General features: G+C 45.2%; 1 protein-coding gene across 2 annotated transcripts in view; it reads left to right on the top strand.

The window, feature by feature from the left end:
- The window catches only part of CCBE1 (collagen and calcium binding EGF domains 1), a 286,745-nt gene that overhangs the window by 235,645 nt on the left and 31,116 nt on the right, over window positions 1-19,984 (top strand). For both annotated transcript variants that reach the window (XM_021930180.2, XM_021930181.2), the window contains exons 7-11: window positions 2,497-2,597; window positions 9,112-9,232; window positions 17,694-17,833; window positions 17,932-17,967; window positions 19,046-19,081. In XM_021930180.2, coding sequence (XP_021785872.1) covers window positions 2,497-2,597; window positions 9,112-9,232; window positions 17,694-17,833; window positions 17,932-17,967; window positions 19,046-19,081 — 434 coding nt within the window. The remainder of the gene's footprint in view (window positions 1-2,496; window positions 2,598-9,111; window positions 9,233-17,693; window positions 17,834-17,931; window positions 17,968-19,045; window positions 19,082-19,984) is intronic.

The raw sequence follows: 19,984 nt of genomic DNA, 5'->3' as shown, positions 1-19,984 counted from the left end.
AGGCCAAGTAACCTGCCCAAGGTCGCTGAGCCTATTCAGTGACAGAGATGGTACCTGCATCCAGAACAATGGGACTCAAGTTTGTACTGGTAATCAGTTCACTCTACCATCTCTGATACAAGACCTTCCCTGTTCCCCCTTACTGCTCAGCTCATTGTCACACAGCTGCAGTGAGTCAAAACCATCCCTCCAGTTTGCCAACTGAAGGGAGTACAGGTGAGGAAGCTATGGGAATTCGCCTAGAAAGCAGGCATTAAAAGGATGGCCCTGTTATGTTGGTTACACATAAAGTGGATTTTTTAAAACTGCCACTTTTGCAGAGATTCAAGTGTTTTTCTCCAATTACACATTCAAAACCTGCCTGAAGAGCTAGGTTGATACTGCATATTCAATAATCACACTGTTACTTGTGGCAACTCAACTACACAGCGTGACATCATTTGTGTCAACCTGCTGGCTTGAGAAATGTGTGCTTAGCTTGGGTGCTGCCAATACCAGGTCTCCCGTGGTGCAGGGATGGCAGTGCAGCAGGTAAGCTCTGAAACTGCCTGCTGTTGTGTGCTGAGGGTGCACAGTCTGAGACCTCAGCTGCCAGATTGCCTCTGGGCCTGCTCACCTCCCAAAGGGCAGAAGCCTTGGTCACTGCATATGTCACCAGGGAGAGGACTGGGCAGCCGGGTTGTGTAAGGAAGTTTCACCTACATGTGGGCTGCCCTCATGCCCATCTCTCCATCCATTCAAGTGTCCATTTCCTAGGGTTGCCATAGGAAAACGCCACAAATTAAGTGGCTTAAACAGAAATTTGCCTCTGGTCTGAGGTTAGAAGTCCAAGGTGTCAGCAGCGTTGGTTTCTTCTAACAGCTGGGCAGGACAATCCATTCCATGCCTTTCCCTAGCACCTGGTCATTGGCAGGCAATTTTTGGTGTTCCTTGGCTTCCACTGCCTCTCACCTCTGCCTTTGTCTTCACACAGCATTCTTCCTGTGTACAAGTTTCCCCTTTGTATAAAGACACCAATCATATTGGACTAGGATCCCACCCTACTCCAGTATAACTTCATCTTAACTAATTATATCTGAAATGATCCTGTTTCCAAATAAAGTCACATTCTAAAGCACTGGGAATCAGGACTTCCCGTGAATTGGCAAACAGGACACAATTCAACCTGTAACAATCCATTTCCCAAACATTTTGTGAGCATCCATTATGTGAGATACCAAGAAGTGAGCCTGGTTCTTAGGCAGCTTACACACTGGCATGTGCCCTAAGAACCGCTCTCCAGGGAAGCCTAGAAGACCAGCCTGTGAGTGGAAGGGACACACAGTAAATGCTGCCTGATTTTCAGACTTCTGTGGGTTGAGAGCAGGCTTCATGGAACATTTGATCTGCGTCTTGGTGGGATTCAACAAGTGGAGATGGAACAGAGGGCTTTGCAGAAGAGAGGAACAGGAAGAAGCAAATGATACGGGCCAGGAAGCACAAGAGATGGTCACGCGTTACCGACTTCCCCAGTCTGCGTTCTAGGTAGTCGTGGTTATTATGTCACACAAACAGCACACCTGGCCCAACGCCAAAGGGCTGTTAAGCGAGGAGAGTTTATGCTTCCCTGGGTGTCAGACTGTCCTGCCTGCCCGAACAAAACACCCTCAACCTAGCACTTTCAGCCCACACTGCTGCCACCTTTGGCTCACACCTTGGCAGTCTGTGCAAGGTCCTCAGCAGCAAGGTGACCCAGGTGTCTGGTCTTCCCAGCATGCAGGCTTAAGTAGCCCATTCCAGTGCCAGGAGGAAGAGAGCTGTCTGTATTCTTGGCCAGATCACCATTTACTTCACCCAGTTTTCCTTTAGCAAAGAATGTTTTTACAAAAAGCCCATGGAGCACCTAATGTTCTACAGCTGGGGTTTGGGACCCTTTGCAGTGGATGGGCCCGACTGCCTTTCTGTTGCTGTTGCGAGTGGCCCCAGATGGGGTGGCGAAGTGTCTGGGGCATTTCCTATCCTGGCCTCAAGCATCAGTGAGGTCAGCTCCCAGCCCACTGCTGTGCTCCCTTTGAAGAACTGGATTAGCAGAGGTGATAAAGGCAACTTTAAGGCCCAGTGCCTGAGCTTGGGGAATATTTATAGTGTGTGAACATTAGCCCTTTCAGAGGAGTATAAATCATGTCAGATTTATAGAGCCTGCCTTCTGGAAACGCACTGATAAAAGGGCCGTGGTACGCATTTTCACACATGAAAGGAAGATCAGGGTCTTCCTGGCATGTCTAAATAGGAACAGCTGAGCTCAACTTCTAGCAGCAACCCTCTCTCTTTGTCCCCCACTCTTCCCTGACCCTGGAGCATGCTGGCAGGACCTGAGAGCTGTAAAATCACCCACAGCTGAGCCCTCACGTGTCCCGCTGTCAGCCGCTCTGTCCCTGGGACCACCCTTCCCGATGCTGTCTGAGTCTGGCTTGCATCCAGCCTCCCAGACAGGACTGAGCCCATCTCCTTTCTCAGGCCATGAGAGGTCTGAGAACGCGGTGAAAGCTGGAACTTGCTGTGCCACGTGCAAGGAGTTCTACCAGATGAAGCAGACTGTGCTGCAGCTGAAGCAAAAGGTACGTGCCGCTGGGGTGGGAACGATGATGCGTGATGGAAGGAGGGCTTGTCCAAGGACAGGTGGAAGGATATTTACAAATGATAAGAAAATAAATTATTATCCACATTGAGCATTCACACAGTTGATGCCAGTGAGGTTTGGATGGATTTGGGATGCTTTGCCCACCCTCAGAGCCATCCAAGGGGCAACAGGACACAATGATGGCAAGGGATTGCAGAGGCGATTATTAAAATCGACACTAGGTAAGGGACATGTGGCAAAGCCATAGAGAGGGTGAGCTATGGCTATTGCAACTTCTCATAAAATAAATTTCCGGCCGGGTGCAGTGACTCACGCTTGTAATCCCAGCACTTTGGGAGGCTGAGGCAGGTGGATCACCTGAGGTCAGGAGTTCAAGCTAACATGGTTAGCTAACATGGTTAAACCCCATCTCTACTAAAAAATACAAAAATTAGCTGGGCATGGTGGTGGGCACCTGTAATTCCAGCTGCTTGGGAGGCTGAGGCAGAATTTCTTGAACCTGGGAGGCGGAGGTTGCAGTGAGCTGAGACCACTCCATTGCACTCCAGCCTGGGTAACAAGAGCGAAACTCCAACTCAAAAAACAAATTTCCAGACGTGTCCTGGGAAAGACCTACGTGATTCTGTTTAATCTAAGATCTGTATATTATTTATGGAGAATATTGTCTCTATAAACTGCCATAAGCTGGTAAGGAATTTCTGCAGTAGCTTTCTTTTTCACTTTTAAAAATTATAGCCTGTGCCCTTTATAAGCTCCCTGCACCTAGAAAAGCAGCCCTGTGGGAACTTCATGTCATCAAAGATGAGGGCCAATGCACTTTGTAAAAGCCTGTGTGAATGCCTGACAGTATAACAGATTTCTAGTAACACCGTTCTGCTGTGAGTAATGCCCCAGGATGGATCTGGCGATCTGACTTCTTGAACAACTGTCCTGGACCCAGATAAACAATATTTATTGTACCTAAGATGGCTTAATTTGCTAGTTTGTCGGTGACTCAGAAGTCACCCTTACACTGATGAAACATAATCTTCTTGGTTTGTTTAACTGCTTCCACTCAAGGCTCTTAGCGCATCAGAGAGGTGTATCTGCCCTGTTGAACTTTGGCATCCAGTGATTCTAAAGGGCTTGAGAGTAAGCCTGAGGTGGTATCTCTTTCCCATGTTCAACAAACATGCAGCAAGCCCGTAATGAAAACCACAGCTACCAGTTCAGTAAATCAACAGGCTGAGAAGAGAAATGGTTTGCAGGCCTTTTTTTAACAACACTGACGACATGATCTGCTTAACAGAAACATGTATATATCTGATGGATAATTATGAATAAAACATAGATTTAACCCTAAATAGCTTATGATCCTAATAGGAAGACTAGGCAGAAAACCTTGTCTATCACTATAAACACAGAGACATAAATAAATACATCCAATACAGATATCCCCAGTTTGAGCTTAGGTTGATGTTAGTTGTATTAAACAAACCCAGAGAAGGATTCCAGGAAGAAGTAAGTTTGCATTTCATAAGCCGGAAGCGCTTGGGGCAGGCAGTTGATCAATATCTCCAGGTGTACCAGGGAGGTAGACATAAAGCTACCCTCCCTGGAAATAAATAAATAGATTATTTCCTTCTCTGGAAATAATCTGTGTGCCTTAGGGAATTTATTTCCAGCCAAGATTAGGAACAAGGGGGCTAAATATCACAAGTTGTTCAGAAATTCAGTTGCTAAATCAATGTGTGGTTTTCCCTTAACCTCCCTGCCATGTTTTTTTGTGATGCATAAAAATAAAAATGTTAAAGAAGTGGAGAAACTTGCATTGAAATACTTGTCACCCTCAAAGACCCTGCTGGAGAGCTATATAAAAATCCACAAGGTCATCTTAATACTCCAGTAACTCTTATGCAATTGAGCTGGACTAGAGTCGTTCTACCTTATAGCAAAATCTTTCTGCAAATGCACTGTGGCAATCCCAAGCTAATGCAGACTTTCATCGAATGTTATGAGGAGCAACTCATTTCTAAAGGTTCCTATTAGAATGTCTTGCATTCTACAGCCTAGAAAGCGTTATATCCAGAATCACATTTAATTAGCACCATGACCCCGTGGAAAAGATACTGATGGTCTCAGAGAGGTGAAGTAACTGTCCAAGAGGGCAGGCCTAAAACCTAGGTCCTCTCACTTCTACTCTGGTGCCAGTGTTTGGATTGTCAGTTGGTTTTTTGTTGTTGTTGTTTTTGTTTTGTTTTGCTTTTGAGATGGAGTCTCGCTCTGTCGCCCAGGCTGGAGTGCAATGGTGTGATCTCGGCTCACTGCAACCTCTGCCTCCTGGGTTCAAGCAATTCTTTGCCTCAGCCTCCTGGGTAGCTGGGATTACAGGTGCCCACCACCACACCAGGCTAATTTTTGTATTTTTAGTAGAGACAGGGTTTCACCATGTTGGCCAGGATGGTCTTGAATTCCTGACCTTGTGATCCACCCACCTTGGCCTCCCAAAGTGCTGGGATTATAGGCATGAGCCTCCACACCCGGCCTGTCAGTTGGTTTTTAATGTCGTCTTGCTGCTGCTAATGCCATTTGTTCACAAAAGAACATAGGACATCTGCCCAAATAAACATTAGCCAAGAAGGAAATGCCAGCAGTCCTAGACTATGGCCAACCCCACAGCATAAAATGCTGTTTAAACACGTTGAACCACACCACGAATGTCCAGTCGGCAACGTTCCAACCGTGGGAAACACAACAGGTCACATGCCCTGGGTTCTGGCAGTCTGCAGACAACAGGAAACTTAAAAGACCTATGGCTTTTCAAATGAGCAACACTAAGCCATAATGTCTAGGTGTGCACAGTTGGGTGATACATTATTTTTAAAAACACAGGAAGTGATTAAAAGGAAAGTGGTGACTTGTTGGGGAAGAGAGGAGACTGATTGGGATGGGGCACGTGGAAGGAGGGGGTCCGGGGTGGCTGGCAAAGTTCTGTTGATTGATTCGGGAGTTCTTTAAAAGGGTGCTTACTTTCATTTTTAAGTTCTGGGGCACGTGCAGGCTGGGCGGGTTTGTTACATAGGTTAAATCTATACCATGGTGGTTTGCTGCACCTAAAGGGGTGCTTGCTTTATAACAGTTTGCTAAGTGATATATTTGTGTTGTGAGGTTTCCAGGTTCTTTGCTTTATTTTGCAATAAAAACATGTTTTTAAATGCTGTATAGACCTCAGTGCCTCCACCTCCACCACTTCTTCTGTGGTGTGGGAAGAAAACAAGTGATGTGGTGAGAAAGGGACAGTGTGGGGATAGATGAGATGCCTGTCATTTCCCTTTCAGATGGGTCTCTGTCCCACAAGAGCACTTAAAATTAAGAGCCAACTCTCCTCTCCATTTTTTTTTTTTTTTTAAGTTGCTTGTGTTCTGGCAGCAGGGGCTATCGGATTTGAGAGTCAAATTGCTGCAGAGAGTCCCCCTGGGAAGGGAGACTCCAGAAAGAGAGGCCTGGCACTTACTGTCTTGTGGGGAAACCGTGCCAACGGTGTTAAATCAGCAAACAATGGCCGAATGGAGTAGGGCCAACAGTCAGGCCTGAGAATATAGAGGCCCCTAAGATTTCAAGTGAGTAGATTTGCAGCGTGATGGCTGCACTTGCTCGCTCTAGCGCCACCTTTGCCTCAGGCGGTTATATGGCTTCTCAATAATTTGTGGTTTCCTCTGCTGCTGGTAAAATGGGTCTTCCCAGGATTATTGGGAATCCATGTTAAAGTGACTGTAGACCCGGAGCAGGGGCTCATGCCTGTAATCCCAGCACTTTGGGAGGCCAAGGAGGGCAGATCACTTGAGGTCAGGAGTTTGAGACCAGTCTGGCCAACATGGTGAAACTCCATCTCTACTAAAAATATAAGAATTAGTTGGGTGTGGTGGCAGGAGCCTGTAATCTCAGGTACTCGGGAGGCTGAGGCAGGAGGATCACTTGAACCTGGGAGGCGGAGGTTGCAGTGAGCTGAGATCACGCCTCTGCACTCCAGCCTGGGTGATAGAGTGAGACTCTGTCTTGAAAAAAAAATTTAAAAAGTGACTGTAGGTTGCTGCTTGGTTTAGTGGTTAGGAGCACAGATTGTGGAAGCAGATTGGCTAAGTTTAAATTCTAGACCCACCATTTGCTGGCTGTGTGACTCTGGGTAAGTTACTTAACCTCTCTGTGACTCAGTTCTACTTTTTAAAAAGGACAACATTAATACCTACTGCCTAAAGATTTTATGATAATCAAATGTTAATATTCACAAAGGACTGAGAACAGTGCCATCCATCTAGAAAGAGCTCTACAAATGTTTAGCAAGTAAAAATATTATTTATTAGCACTCTTTACAAAATGCTTTATAAGAGGCATCTCACGGATTCATCCCAATGGCTCTTTGAGGCAGAAGGTCTCTTACAAAGGCTAGTATGAGATAAAAGATACGTATAATTCCATTGACTGGAATCCAGGGGAAATGCAGACTCTTTTTACATTGCTACAACCTTCCTCCCAAACTCCTGGCATCCCACAGCCCATGTTCTGCTGTGTTTATGCAGAAAGTGGGGCCAGAGATTCTGGACAGCCACCTCTAAAGTAGCAGTGCCTTCACTCTGCACTCATTCTGCTACCGCACAGAGGGGCTGAAGGGAGCCAGGATGCAGCCACCCAGCCGGGACACTGAGGTCAGCGTTTGCCACCTTACCTCGTAACTTTTACAAGAGGCCAAACCAAGCAAAGAGGACTGGGGGAAATAGGTGGGGAACAGGGGAGCATCTCTGGAGCCCATCTGTGTGCAGGTCTCGTCCTGAGGTTCTGTTTACAAAATTTTAAATATGAAGACTTGATCATGTGTTGAAGCCGCACATTTTGTAGACTTGAAAATGAAGGATGAAGGGACTTACCAAAGTCACACAGCTACTTAGGAAAAAAGCCAGGAGCAGCCCTCAGACAGCATTTTTTTTTTTTTTTTTTTTTTTTTTTGAGACACAGTCTCCCTCTGTCACCCAGGCTGAAGTGGAGTGCAGTGGTGCGATCTTGGCCCATTGCAACCTCCACCCCCTGGATCCAAGCGATTCACCTGCCTTAGCCTCCCGAGTAGCTGGGACTACAGGCATGTACCACCATACCCAGCTAATTTTTGTATTTTTAGTCAAGACAGGGTTCCACCATGTTGGCCAGCCTGGTCTCGAACTCGACCTCAAGTGATCCGCCTGCCTTGGGCTCCCAAACTGCTGGGATTAGAGGCATGAGCCACAGTGCCCAGGCCCCCAGACAGTATTTCTGCGGGTCTATGACAATGGCTGGACACTGAGTCAGGCACGTTAAACACAACATCACTTTAACCCTCCAGCAGTGCTTCTAGGTGGCCGTTACCATCCCCATTTTATAGATGAGGAAATCCAGGCTGTGTAGCTTACCCAAGATTCCACAGGTAGAACATGGCAGGGCTGAGATTTAAAGGTAAGTCTGCCTCATGCCAACGCCCAAGGGTGGGATCCATGTTTCAGTGTCTCAGTTGGAAGCAGATGATAAAATTGCATCAGGCTTCAGCTGCCAGTGTTGACCCATTGCCTCATGGTTGCAGTAGATTGACTGATCCATTTCCCTCATTCACTGGTTCACTCCTCTTCCTCCCCAGGGCCACAGGTACCCACTTGCAGGTTGTGGTGGTCTATTGCTATGACACAATGATGTCAGCACCATTTTAAATGTATCCCAGGAACACAGTGGTGACTGAATCATGAGCCCTGACTTGAAATTGTACAAAGCTGACTTTCAGGTTGCACAAGATTTTGATTCTTACAGTCATCCCTACTGAATTCTGAGTGACAGTCACAGGGGAATTGTAGTAGGGATCTCTAGAGGGACAGAACTAATGGGGCAGCTGTATATATAAAAGGGAGTTTACTGAGGAGAATTGACTCACATGATCACAAAGTGTCAAAGAATTTGTGGACACGTTTTACAACCACCACAGTCACTGTTGCCCAGTTATACTGAAAGTCAGCTCCAGGTGTGCAGGGGAACCGTCAGCCACATTCTCGGTCCCGACTCCCAAGGCTGAGAGTTCTTTAAGGGCAGGGACCATGTCTTGGTCACCACTGTAGCCATAGAACCAAGCACAGGACCTTTACATAGTAGGTGTTCAATAAATGTTTGAGACATAAAATAGGTAATTAACAAATGAGAGTATGAAATAAGTAGATCCTATTAATTATGATAATAATGAGTTCTAGTGATATGTAGGCCATCTGGAGCTTATCTAAGCTCACCTACTAACTAGCTGAGTAACGTCGTGCAAGTTGTTTGCCCTAGAAGGCCTCTAGGTTTAGAAAGAGGCTCTTTATGGTTTCTCTGAGCTCTAACTAGCTCTAGTAAAAAGTATATACATATGTCTCATGAAAAGGCTTTGCAGCTTCTACCACCAAGACAAATGCTGAGGCTCTCCCCTGCCATTGCTTCCTGACCGAGGCTTCCTCTTCTCCTTGCAGATTGCGCTGCTCCCCAACAATGCAGCTGACCTGGGCAAGTATATCACCGGTGACAAGGTGCTAGCCTCAAACGCCTACCTTCCTGGACCTCCTGGCCTGCCGGGGGGCCAGGGCCCACCCGGTGAGTGTAGAGGAGGGCACAGGAGGGTGATCACCATCAGAAAAAGCCTTCCAAAAGCTCACATTTGCTGGGGGCTGGACAGTGTTCTCCAGCTTCCATCGAGGAGAAACGAGGCAGGTGTCCATAGGGCTGCCACACACCCATGCAATGACAGGACCTTGGGAAATAGCCCCTCAAGCCTGAGAAACCCTCATAGCCGATAGCAATTTGGGAGAAAAAGGTCATTGTCCTGGGATTGGTTAAGATTCCTAAAGATCATTTTAAGTTAAAAAAAAATGAAAACCATCTTAAACTTTTTTCTGGAAAAATTTTAACATATACAAAAATGGAACAGTATTATGAAGCCCCCCTGCTCGGGGCTCCTCGCCCAATTCTAACAACTCAGAGCCAGCCTCTTCCTGCTACTCCCCAGTCTTCCTTCTACCTTCCCTTATTTGTTCGCATATTTATGCCTATATTTATTTTTATACCTAGCTATACGTTTTTCCAAGTCGACTGTATTAACATACAGATAGATAATGTACTCGTTTAAATTACAGTTCAAGTTTTGACAAATGTATTTACCCATTTAACTCCCATCCTATATTTCAAGATATAGAACATTTGTATCACCCCAGAAATCTCCGTTGTGTCCATGTGCACGTGTCCGCTTCCCCAACACCCAGTCTAGGCAGACACTGAGCTGCTTTCTTTCACTGTGGTCTCACCTGTTCTAGAACCCTGTATCACTGGAATCTTTTAATTTATATATATATATATGTTCTTGTGAATGTATACTTTCAGCTTCTTTCATTCAGTATGCTGTTCCTGAAGATTCACACTTATTAATTGGGTGAAAATTCCAAACATCCTATCATTTCATCGGGAAATATACAATGAGAACTTAAAAAAATAGTTCCAAGTTATTTTATATTTTGAGTACCTCCATAGATAGAGCAATGGATTTTTTTCTCCACACTGGTAAGGGAAATGACATTAATGTTAGCAAATGATTCTAAACCTTTGAGTGCCTTATCCCTGGCTATCATTGCTTAGCAGTGTGCTAGGTGTTATGAATGACCTCTTGACATCCTAATTGGGAAGAGCAGACATACAGAGCCAATGCAAATAAATAAAACAGTATCCACATGCCCTCCAGGTAAGTGCACAGATGCTTCCTGCTGTGGGAGCTGGTAGGGAGTGAGCACTGTAGCCTGCAATGGTCAGCGGCATTTAGGTTTGATCTGGACGTGGGAGACTGGTAGAATTTGCCCAAAGAGGAAGGACACAGGTGGATTTTCAGTTGGAAAGTCAGCAAGAACAAAAGGTCAGAGTTCTTCACAGAGGGTCGGTGTGTTTCCTCTCCACTTATGTCTTGAACTCTTCAAACACAAGCCTGGATCTCAGTCCGTCCAGAGAATAAGATGGTTCAGGATTTGGTTTTTCTTCGTTCATTCCCTTGGCCTGAGGTACTCTGGGTCATGGTGGAGTTTTCTCCAGCAAATGCTTCACTCAGGCACCCTCTGGCTGCTTCTAAACAGACTGGCGTCTCTCCTTATAAACTGCTTCCTAGCACGGTGCTGTCCACCCTCCTCTAAGAGAATGCTCTTGCTTTGCTTCTCTGGAGGAAGTCAACTCCAGGCTCTAGATCACTAGAACAAAACCAACTGTAGGAGCAGGGGAGCCACTGGCTGTCTTGCTTAATAAATGCCTTGCAAGCTTGCTACTCCAGTGCTGCCATCTGGTTTACAACATGGTTTGAGCTGTCCAGGGTCCTTGATGGAGCAGAGAGTGATTGAGGATGAATAAGCTTTTGCAACATACCCGGCCTTTGAATGGGGACATTCCAAACCCATTTCCTTCTCTCTCTTAACTTTCAGTGTTTGTGGTACCCACCATTGAGACTTAGTAGGGAAGCTAGAAAGCTACTAGGCTTTCTCTCACCCTTAATTAAAGTCCAGTTCCGAGGTCCGTGGTGAATCAGACTGGAGCACCAATACAGGAAACTACTGTGGGTTGGAATCTGTTTAGCTTTGGTGGTAAGGGGGCGGCTGCTGCTTTCTGGTCTCCACTGCCATATATAAGGTGCTGCCATTTGTACATCAAAGGCTCACATTTCAAAGGCACTTGACATACTATGATCTCTGTAGTGTACTGACTATGTAAATGTAGGTGAGATATCTCTGACCTCTTTTATGTGCTACTGGAGGTAAAATATTCAGTAAAAGGAGAGATCTGGCACCCTTTCCAAACTCATTGTAGATGTACCTGGAACCAGTATTAAGAGTAGGGGTGGCCGGGCGCGGTGGCTCAAGCCTGTAATCCCAGCACTTTGGGAGGCCGAGACGGGCGGATCACGAGGTCAGGAGATCGAGACCATCCTGGCTAATACGGTGAAACCCCGTCTCTACTAAAAAAATACAAAAAACTAGCCGGGCGAGGTGGCGGGCACCTGTAGTCCCAGCTACTCGGGAGGCTGAGGCAGGAGAATGGTGTAAACCTGGGAGGCGGAGCTTGCAGTGAGCTGAGATCCAGCCACTGTGCTCCAGCCTGGGCAACAGAGCGAGACTCCGTCTCAAAAAAAAAAAAAAAGAGTAGGGGTATGAGACATGTTTGGATGGAACACTGACTGCTTTTAACTTTGGCTTAATTATTCTGTGTACTAAAAAAGACTTATCTAAATATGGAAAGTCTAAAGTATCTGTTTCTTTGTTTCATTTGCTGGAGTCTGAATGTCATTCCATCTTGTCACTCACTGCTCTGTCAGTACTAGGCGTTAGGTATGGTCAAAAAGTAATTATTATGTGCGTTTAAAAGAACAATTATGAGACAAGTATAGCATAGCAATCTTCTCAGTCTCTTCAATGCAATCACTTAATAAAAAGCATTTACTAAGCAGCCTACTATGTATCCAGGACAATCTGAGGATATGCTAATAAATAAGACACAATTCAAGCTCTCACAGAGCTGATGATCTAAAATGGGTTAAAACACAATGTCCTTCTGCATGCAGAAGAATGAGGTTGGACCCTTACCTTACACCATCTACAAAAATTAACTCAAAATGGATTAAAGAGTGAAATGGAAGACCCTAAAACTATGAAAATCTAGAAGAAAACATAGAGGAAAGCTTTATGGCATTGGATTTGGTGATGATTTCTTGGATATGACCCCAAAAGCATAGGCAGCAAAAGCAGTAGATAAATGGGACTACATCAAACTTAAATTTCTGTGTCTCAAAGCGAAAATCAACAGGGCAAAAACAACCTACAGGATGGAAGAAAATAATTGTAAATCATATATCTGATAAAGGGTTAATATCTAGGATATATAAGAACTTCAATATTCAACAAAAAAAGCAGCTGATTAAAAAGATGGGAAAAGGACTTGAATAGACATTTCTCCAAAGAAGATATACAAATGGCCAAAACCCATATTAAAAGATGCTCAACATCACTGATCATTAGAGCATTGCAAACCAAAACCACAGTGAGATACCACCCCACACCCATTAGGATGGCCACTATTTTTGAAAAAATACAAGCTTGGGAAACACAGGGAGACCCTGTCTAATTAAAAGAAAATTTAAACTAGCCAGGCTATAGTCCCAGCTACTCAGGAGGCTGAGGTGTAAAAGATGGCTTAAGCCCAGGAGGTCGAGGCCACAGTGAGCCATGAACATAACAGTGCATTTCCAGTCTGTGTGACAGAGCAAGACCCCATCTCAAAAAAACAAAAAAAAAAGGAAAAAAAAAAAACCCGAGAAAATAAATATTGGCAAGGATATGGAAAAATTGGAACCCTGTGCACTGTGGATGTGAATGTAAAATGGTTCAGTCACTGTGGAAAAGAGTGTGGAGATTCCTTAAAAAATTAAACATATCAGGGGGCTTAAGCAGGAGGATCACATGGGCTCAGGAGTTCGAGGCCAGCCTAGGCAACAGAAACCCTAACTCAAAAAATATCTATATCTATAACTATATCTATGAATGAGATCCAGAAATTCCACTCCTGGGTATATACCCCAAAGAATTAAAAGCAGGATCTTGAAGAGATGCTCGCACACCCATCTTCATAGCAGCACTTTTCACAATAGCCAAGAGGCTGAAACAACCCAAGTGTCCAACCCAAATGGATAAGATGGAAAAACAAAATGTGACATACACAAACAATGGAATATTATTCAGTCTTTAAAAAGATGGAAATTTTGACATAGGCTACAATATAGATGAATCTTAAGGATATTAGGTTAAGTGAAATAAGCTGGTCAAAAAATGACACATTAATTATATAAGGTATCTAAAATAATTAAATTCATAGAAACAGAAAGTAGAATAGTGGTTACCAGGGGCTGAGCAGAGTGGAAAATGGGGAGTTATTCAGTGGTCTAGAGTTTCCGTTTTACAAAATGAGAAAGTTATAGAGATCTGTTGCACAACAATGGGAATGTACTTAACATTATTAAACACTACATTTAAAAAATAGTTAAGATGGGCTGGGAGCCGTGGCTCACGCCTGTAATCCCAGCACTTTGGGGAGGCTAAGGTGGGCAGATCACTTGAGGTCAGGAGTTCAAGACCAGCATGGCCAACATGGTGAAACCCCGTCTCTACTGAAAATACAAAAAATTAGTCAGGGGTGGTGGTGGGCACCTATAATCCCAGCTACTTGGGAGGCTGAGGCAGGAGAATTGCTTGAACCCGGGAGGCGGAGGTTGCAATGAGATAAGATCGCACCACTGCACTCCAGCCTGGGTGACAGAGCAAGACTCCATCTCAAAAAAAAAAAAAAAAAGTTGGCAAATTTTGGGTTGTGTATTTTTTATCACAAGTTTTTAAAAATGCTCGCCAGGTCCCCACTGTCTCCTCCCTCATCCCCCCAGCTGATGTTCAAGGCCTAAAGCAGAGGTGAACATGCTGATGTCTGCACCCAGGTGCTGCCCCAGAGTTCACATAACCACGGCCCTTGAGCCAGCAAGATATCCCCTCGAGCCCCCGGTGTGGGCAGACATGCTGTGTGCCACACACAAGTGGGGAAACGCCGCAAATCCAACCCAATACAAAGTGGCTGTTTACAACTCTGTCTGCTGTGGGTCAACGTAGATGATGCCTAAAGGCCTCTTCCCCATCAGCCTCCATAATAGGGTGGTATGACCATATTTTGGCACACATGCAAGCAACTATTATCAGACAGGCATGAGAACAGATGACTTGTTGTTAAACTCGGTATAGTCTCAGTGCTGTGTCGATACAGGCCTCTGAAAAGAATTAAAAAACAAAACCCCTCAGCCTCTACAGAGATGAGCAGGTCGCATGGATACGTAGAAGGGAGCTGGGCAGGAGCAGTCGGAAGCAAGGGAACTGAACCAAATAGAGAGCACTCACCCCACGTAAAGGGGCAGCCCCTACTGAGAACTCCAGTTGGTTGGTTGTGCTGCTGATGGAATTGTGGTTTTTGTGCTTCCTGTTTCAAACCAGAGCCAGGAACCCAGATTTTTATATGAAATCTCCCAATTTTTATTTTTTTTAAATTTATTTATTTATTTATTTTTGAGATGGAGTCTTACTCTGTTGCCTAGGCTGGAATGCAGTGGCACAATCTCGGCTCACTGCAAACTCCGCCTCCCAGATTCAGGAAATTCTCCTGCCTCAGCCTCCCAATCAGCTAGGATTACAGGCGCTTGCCACCAAGCCCAGCTAATTTTTGTATTTTTAGTAGAGATGGGGTTTCACCATGTTGGCCAGGCTGGTCTCAAACTCCTGACCTCAAGTGATCTGCCTACCTCAGCCTCTCAAAGTGCTGGGATTACAGACATGCGCCACCACACCTGGCCCCAATTTTTAAATGTTAAGAATGCTCAGAAGAAAATGATATGCATAAACAGAAAACACATGTGCAGTGCATGAATGTATATAAACACGCATAAATTATACTATAGATATACTGCAAGCATGTACAATGAAGTAAGCAGTTAATTCTTACTTTCAGAGGCCTGTATCGACACAGCGCTGAGACTATACTGAGTTTAACAACAAGTCATCTATTTTTGTGCCTGTCTGATGATAGTTGTTGGTACGATGGGGGGGATGTTAAAATGTTTTTGGAGATAGGTAATCTGTAGTGATGGAGACAAGGCACAAAAGGAGAGAATAGTGTGAGCTGGATTGTGTGCCATGGCATGGTTTATTCAGGGAGGATGGGACTGTGGGGCGATTAGGAAAGAGGCAATTGTGGGGAAAATGCTGGCAAGAAGGACAAGCATGAACAAGGATACTATGCTGAGGAGTTGGAGCTTTATTCTCTACGCAGAGGGGAGCCACTGTAGGGTTTTCTTTTTCTCCTTGGACTCCAGTTACACTTATTTTAGATGGTTCGATATTATCTCACCTCTTTTGGATGCTTCATTTTATTTTCCTCTTTGTGATTCTCTTTGAGTAACTATTGACTTATCTTTAAGTTCACTGAGTCTTTGCTCAGCTGCGAGCAGTCTGCTGATGAGCTTATATCGTTTTCATATATGATGTTGTATTTTATATTTCCATTTGACTTTTTTCCTTTAATTTCCATCTCTCTGCTAAAACCCCTCATCTGTTCAGAGAAGCTGTTTATCTTTTCCACCAGCCCCTTTCACATACTGTTATTTTAAAGCCCATATCTCATTATTCCGACATCTGGGTCCCCTCTGAGGCTTGTCCTGCTGATTGTTCTATCACTTCTATCACTTGAGAATGGGTTTTTTGTTTTGAATTTTTTTTATTTTATTTTTATTTTTGAGACGGAGTCTCACTCTGTCACCCAGGCTGTAGTGCAATGGTGCAATCTTGGCCCACTGCAACTTCTGCTTCCCAGGTTCAAGCAATTATCCTGCCTCAGCTTCCCGAGTAGCTGGGATTACAGGCACCCACCATCACATCTCGCTAATTTTTATATTTTCAGTAGAGATGAGGTTTCACCATGTTGGCCAGGCTGGTCTCGAACTCCTGACCTGAGGTAATCCATCCGCCTAAGCCTCCCAAAGTGCAGGGATTACAGCAGGAGCCCCTGTGCCCAGCCCTTTTTTCTATGTGCCTGAAAGTTTTGGATTGAATGCCAGACATCATTTGCAGAGAAACAGTAGAGACTGAGGTATGTAGTTATCACTCCTGGAGATGGATACCCTCTTCTTTTGTCAGGCCACTGCCATGGGAAGTGAAGTCAGCCTACTGAATAACAGCTGGGTTTTGGCCTTATTGTCCCTACATTTACTTTGTGTTCCACAGTCTTCAAATAATTCCTCCAGTGGTAGGATGCTGTTACCTTATGCTTAGTGGATGCCTAGGTTAGCAGTGGATTTTTCTCAGTGTTTATACTCTGAGCTTTCTGCAGCCTCTACACACACATACCTGTGCCACAGGGGGGTTCTCTCCCCACACTGTTGCCCTTCCACCAGTGGTAGATTGCTATTACTTCATGCCAGAGTTGTGGGGCAAGGGGACATTTTCAGTTCTCCTGCTCCAGCTGCAATCCTAAGCATGACCTATGCTTCTGGGCCTTGGGGTGAGATGATCTTCCCCACACCCCCCGACTCATCCCCCAGCATGCCTTCTATCCCTGGCAAATCTTGGCCAGATGAACATTTCCTACCCCTCACTAAGAAGTAAGGGATATTTCTCTGGGGCCTGCAAGAAAGAGTGAGTTTGCTGACCCACCCAGTGCCTTGAGACATCTGCACCAAAAGAGTGAAAGTAGGTGGGTTACATAGTAAGAATTGTTTTAGATATGTCATCCCTATAGAAATGTCAAAAATGGGCAAGGGGTAGACAAGGCTGCTGGGGGGCAGAGAGACTAGCAATGAGGCAAGAGTCAAGGCAAATATAAGGAAGGCCTAACAGATTTGTTTTAGTACTATGTGGGAAGTACTATACTAAGTGGTGTGTGTATATCTGAAATCTCATTGAATACAACTACTCCATAAGGAAGATTTTTATTAGCCCAGCTTTACAGACGAGATGAGAAACTAAAGCTCAGATAGCTCGGGCAACTTGTCAGATTCAAACCCAAGTCTCCCTGATGCTAAAACCTGTCTCTTAACTGCTGTCCTGCCGCGATCACCACTTCTCTGCTGTGGTGGCCACTGTCGGCTGTGATCCAGTGGAGAGAAGGGAGCAGACAGCTGTGAGATGTTAAAGAGGTAAAATGCACAGGAGCTGGCCACTGATTCAAAAATGAGGTTGCAGAAATAGGGAAATATAGAGGAAGACTCTCCAGTGTTTGGCTTGAGTGGATGGGTGACTGGCGGTCTGTGAAAAGAGAGGAAGTTGGGGAAGCTGCTTTTGACCATATCAAGTTTAAAATGCCCGTGGGACATCCTGATGCAGATGTCAGAAGGCAAAGGCAGAGAGAGTACAAAGAGAAATGACTGCAGGGGCCCGGGACTCTTGTTAGCCAGGGCCCTTCGTCCTTCTCATGTGCTGTGAGCTAATGAGGTGTTCTTTGATTACAGGCTCACCAGGACCAAAGGGAAGCCCAGGCTTCCCCGGTATGCCAGGCCCTCCTGGGCAGCCCGGTCCACGGGGCTCAATGGGACCCATGGGACCATCTCCTGATCTGTCCCACATTAAACAAGGCCGGAGGGGCCCTGTGGTCAGTATCTTATCAGAGATCCACTTCCTGTTTGGGGGAAAATGTGTTTTTGTCCCATGCTTTTCCCTGTGGTTAAACCAGATCCTTTTGTATTGTAGGGTCCACCAGGTGCACCAGGAAGAGATGGTTCTAAGGTAAGCCTTATGAGTGGTCCTCACAAGCTAAAGGTCTCTCACGTTCGATTTTGTTTTGTTTTGTTTTTTTGAGATGGTCTTGCTCTGTCACCCAGGCTGGAGTGCAGTGGCACAATCTTGGCTCGTTACAACCTCTGCCTCTCGGGCTCAAGCCCGATTCTCCTGCCTCAGCCTCCCAAATAGCTGGGACCACAGGCGTGCACCACCACTCCCGGCTAATTTTTGGATTTTTTAGTAGAGATGGGGTTTCACCGTATTACCCAGACTGGCCTTAAATTCCTGAGCTCAGGTGATCTGCCCGTCTCGGCCTCCCAAAGTGCTGGTATGACAGGCGTGAGGCACCGCTCCTGGCCTGAAGGTCTCTCACTTTCTACCTCTTGCACTGACATCGAGGAAAGCTCACCAGTTACTGTTTACCATCCCCATTTTGCATGCAGCAAAAGTGAGACACAGATACCAGATATAACTTTTTCCCCAAAGCTGGGAACAAAATCTGAAAAGCCATTTTCTTAAATTCCGAGACCAACCCCAAAGACAAAAACCACCACCACAACCAGTCATAGGAAAAATGACCCCTATAAATTTTAAATGAGCCTCTGCATTGTGATACTCACATGTGTTTTTCTCTTTAACCAGTGTTGCTTTACAGGATAGCGTTTTGTGTGTTTCCATTTCTGTGAGATTTTCAAGTCAGGAACAGGAGATGCTCCATTCTTTCTGCAAGCAGCGTGGTTCCCCTCTGAGAGCCGCCTTCTCTTTTTTGCCTCACAAAGAAGTCAGTGTGAGATATTTCAGAAAGTTTGTTACTGCACATGCTGCTGGGAAATACGAACATTCCTCTTGCCAGGAAGGTTTGAAAATATATGGGCTCAAGGGAAATCAGAATGAGAAACACTTGACCCAAGCAATCTTGTTCAAATCAGTGGTCCCGTGAGTCCAGCTCAGTTTTACATATGTTTTCTATAGAAAATATTTGTTGTTTTGTGCAGGGAAGTGGTTATGGTGGGTGTATAAATAGAGACTATTGTTGTGGTATCCATGTGCTCTAGAAAGCTAACCCTGGCCTTTCTGTTTTTAGGGGGAGAGAGGAGCGCCTGGGCCCAGAGGGTCTCCAGTAAGTAGCATTCTGTGTCCTGCTTCCCCAGGGGAACATTCTCAGGGATGCCGCTCTGATGAGCCTATAGGTCGGTCTAGTAGCAAAGGCCTGCCCCTTCCTGATGCCACTCAGCCCACCTGAGCAGAACTCTGTGGTTAGGAAGGCAGTCATAGAAGACCTTAGCTGCTAGTTTGGATTTATTTTTCAAACTTGTTTTCTGTTGTTGTTTTTTTCTTTTATCATGGCTAATCTTCATTTAAAATGTCTTTCCTAAAGCTCAAAACCCTACTATGCCATGAGTCTGTTTCCAAGTATTATCATAAAACATTTGAAAGGTCTAGGAAAGAAATCTATGGGTTTAAATCATAACTCTGCATACTTGAGAATTTAGCCACTGCTACAACCCTAGCCGATCAGATGGCTATCTCCTCTTAAAAAGCGCAAAAGCATGCAGGGCTGTTTAGGATCTGAGAAGAAATTAGCTGCATATATGCATAGTGTCTGGGAGATTAAAAATGAGAAATAGTAGTATTCAGAAGTGTAGAAAATTCAAACCACTTCACTGCTTCTGAAGAAGTCTCATTTCTGAAATCCAAAAGCTGTGGCCACAGAGGTGGAAGTCGTGGGTTTCCATCTCAACTCTTCTACCTGCTAGCTTTCTGACCACGGCACATCACTGAGGGTCTCTGGGCATTCATTCCCCCACCTGTGCAGTGGCAATAGTGGAATCTGACCTGCCATCCCTCAAGTGGCTATTGTGAGGGTCAAATGATATGAAAATCCTATGCCTGTCTTAGTGCTTTACAGTGTAAGCTCTGCTTCCATAGTGCCCGCTGCTGCTGCAGCAGTTGTGGGAAGTGATAACAATTTTACTACAAACTTCTGACAAGCCCAGAACATGCGTGTTTATGCATTTCTTTT

Source organism: Papio anubis, chromosome 19, assembly GCF_008728515.1.
Source record: "Papio anubis isolate 15944 chromosome 19, Panubis1.0, whole genome shotgun sequence".
Taxonomy (NCBI): domain Eukaryota; kingdom Metazoa; phylum Chordata; class Mammalia; order Primates; family Cercopithecidae; genus Papio; species Papio anubis.
Note: the sequence above shows the minus strand (reverse complement) of the source record. Positions and strands in the feature narration are given on the sequence as shown.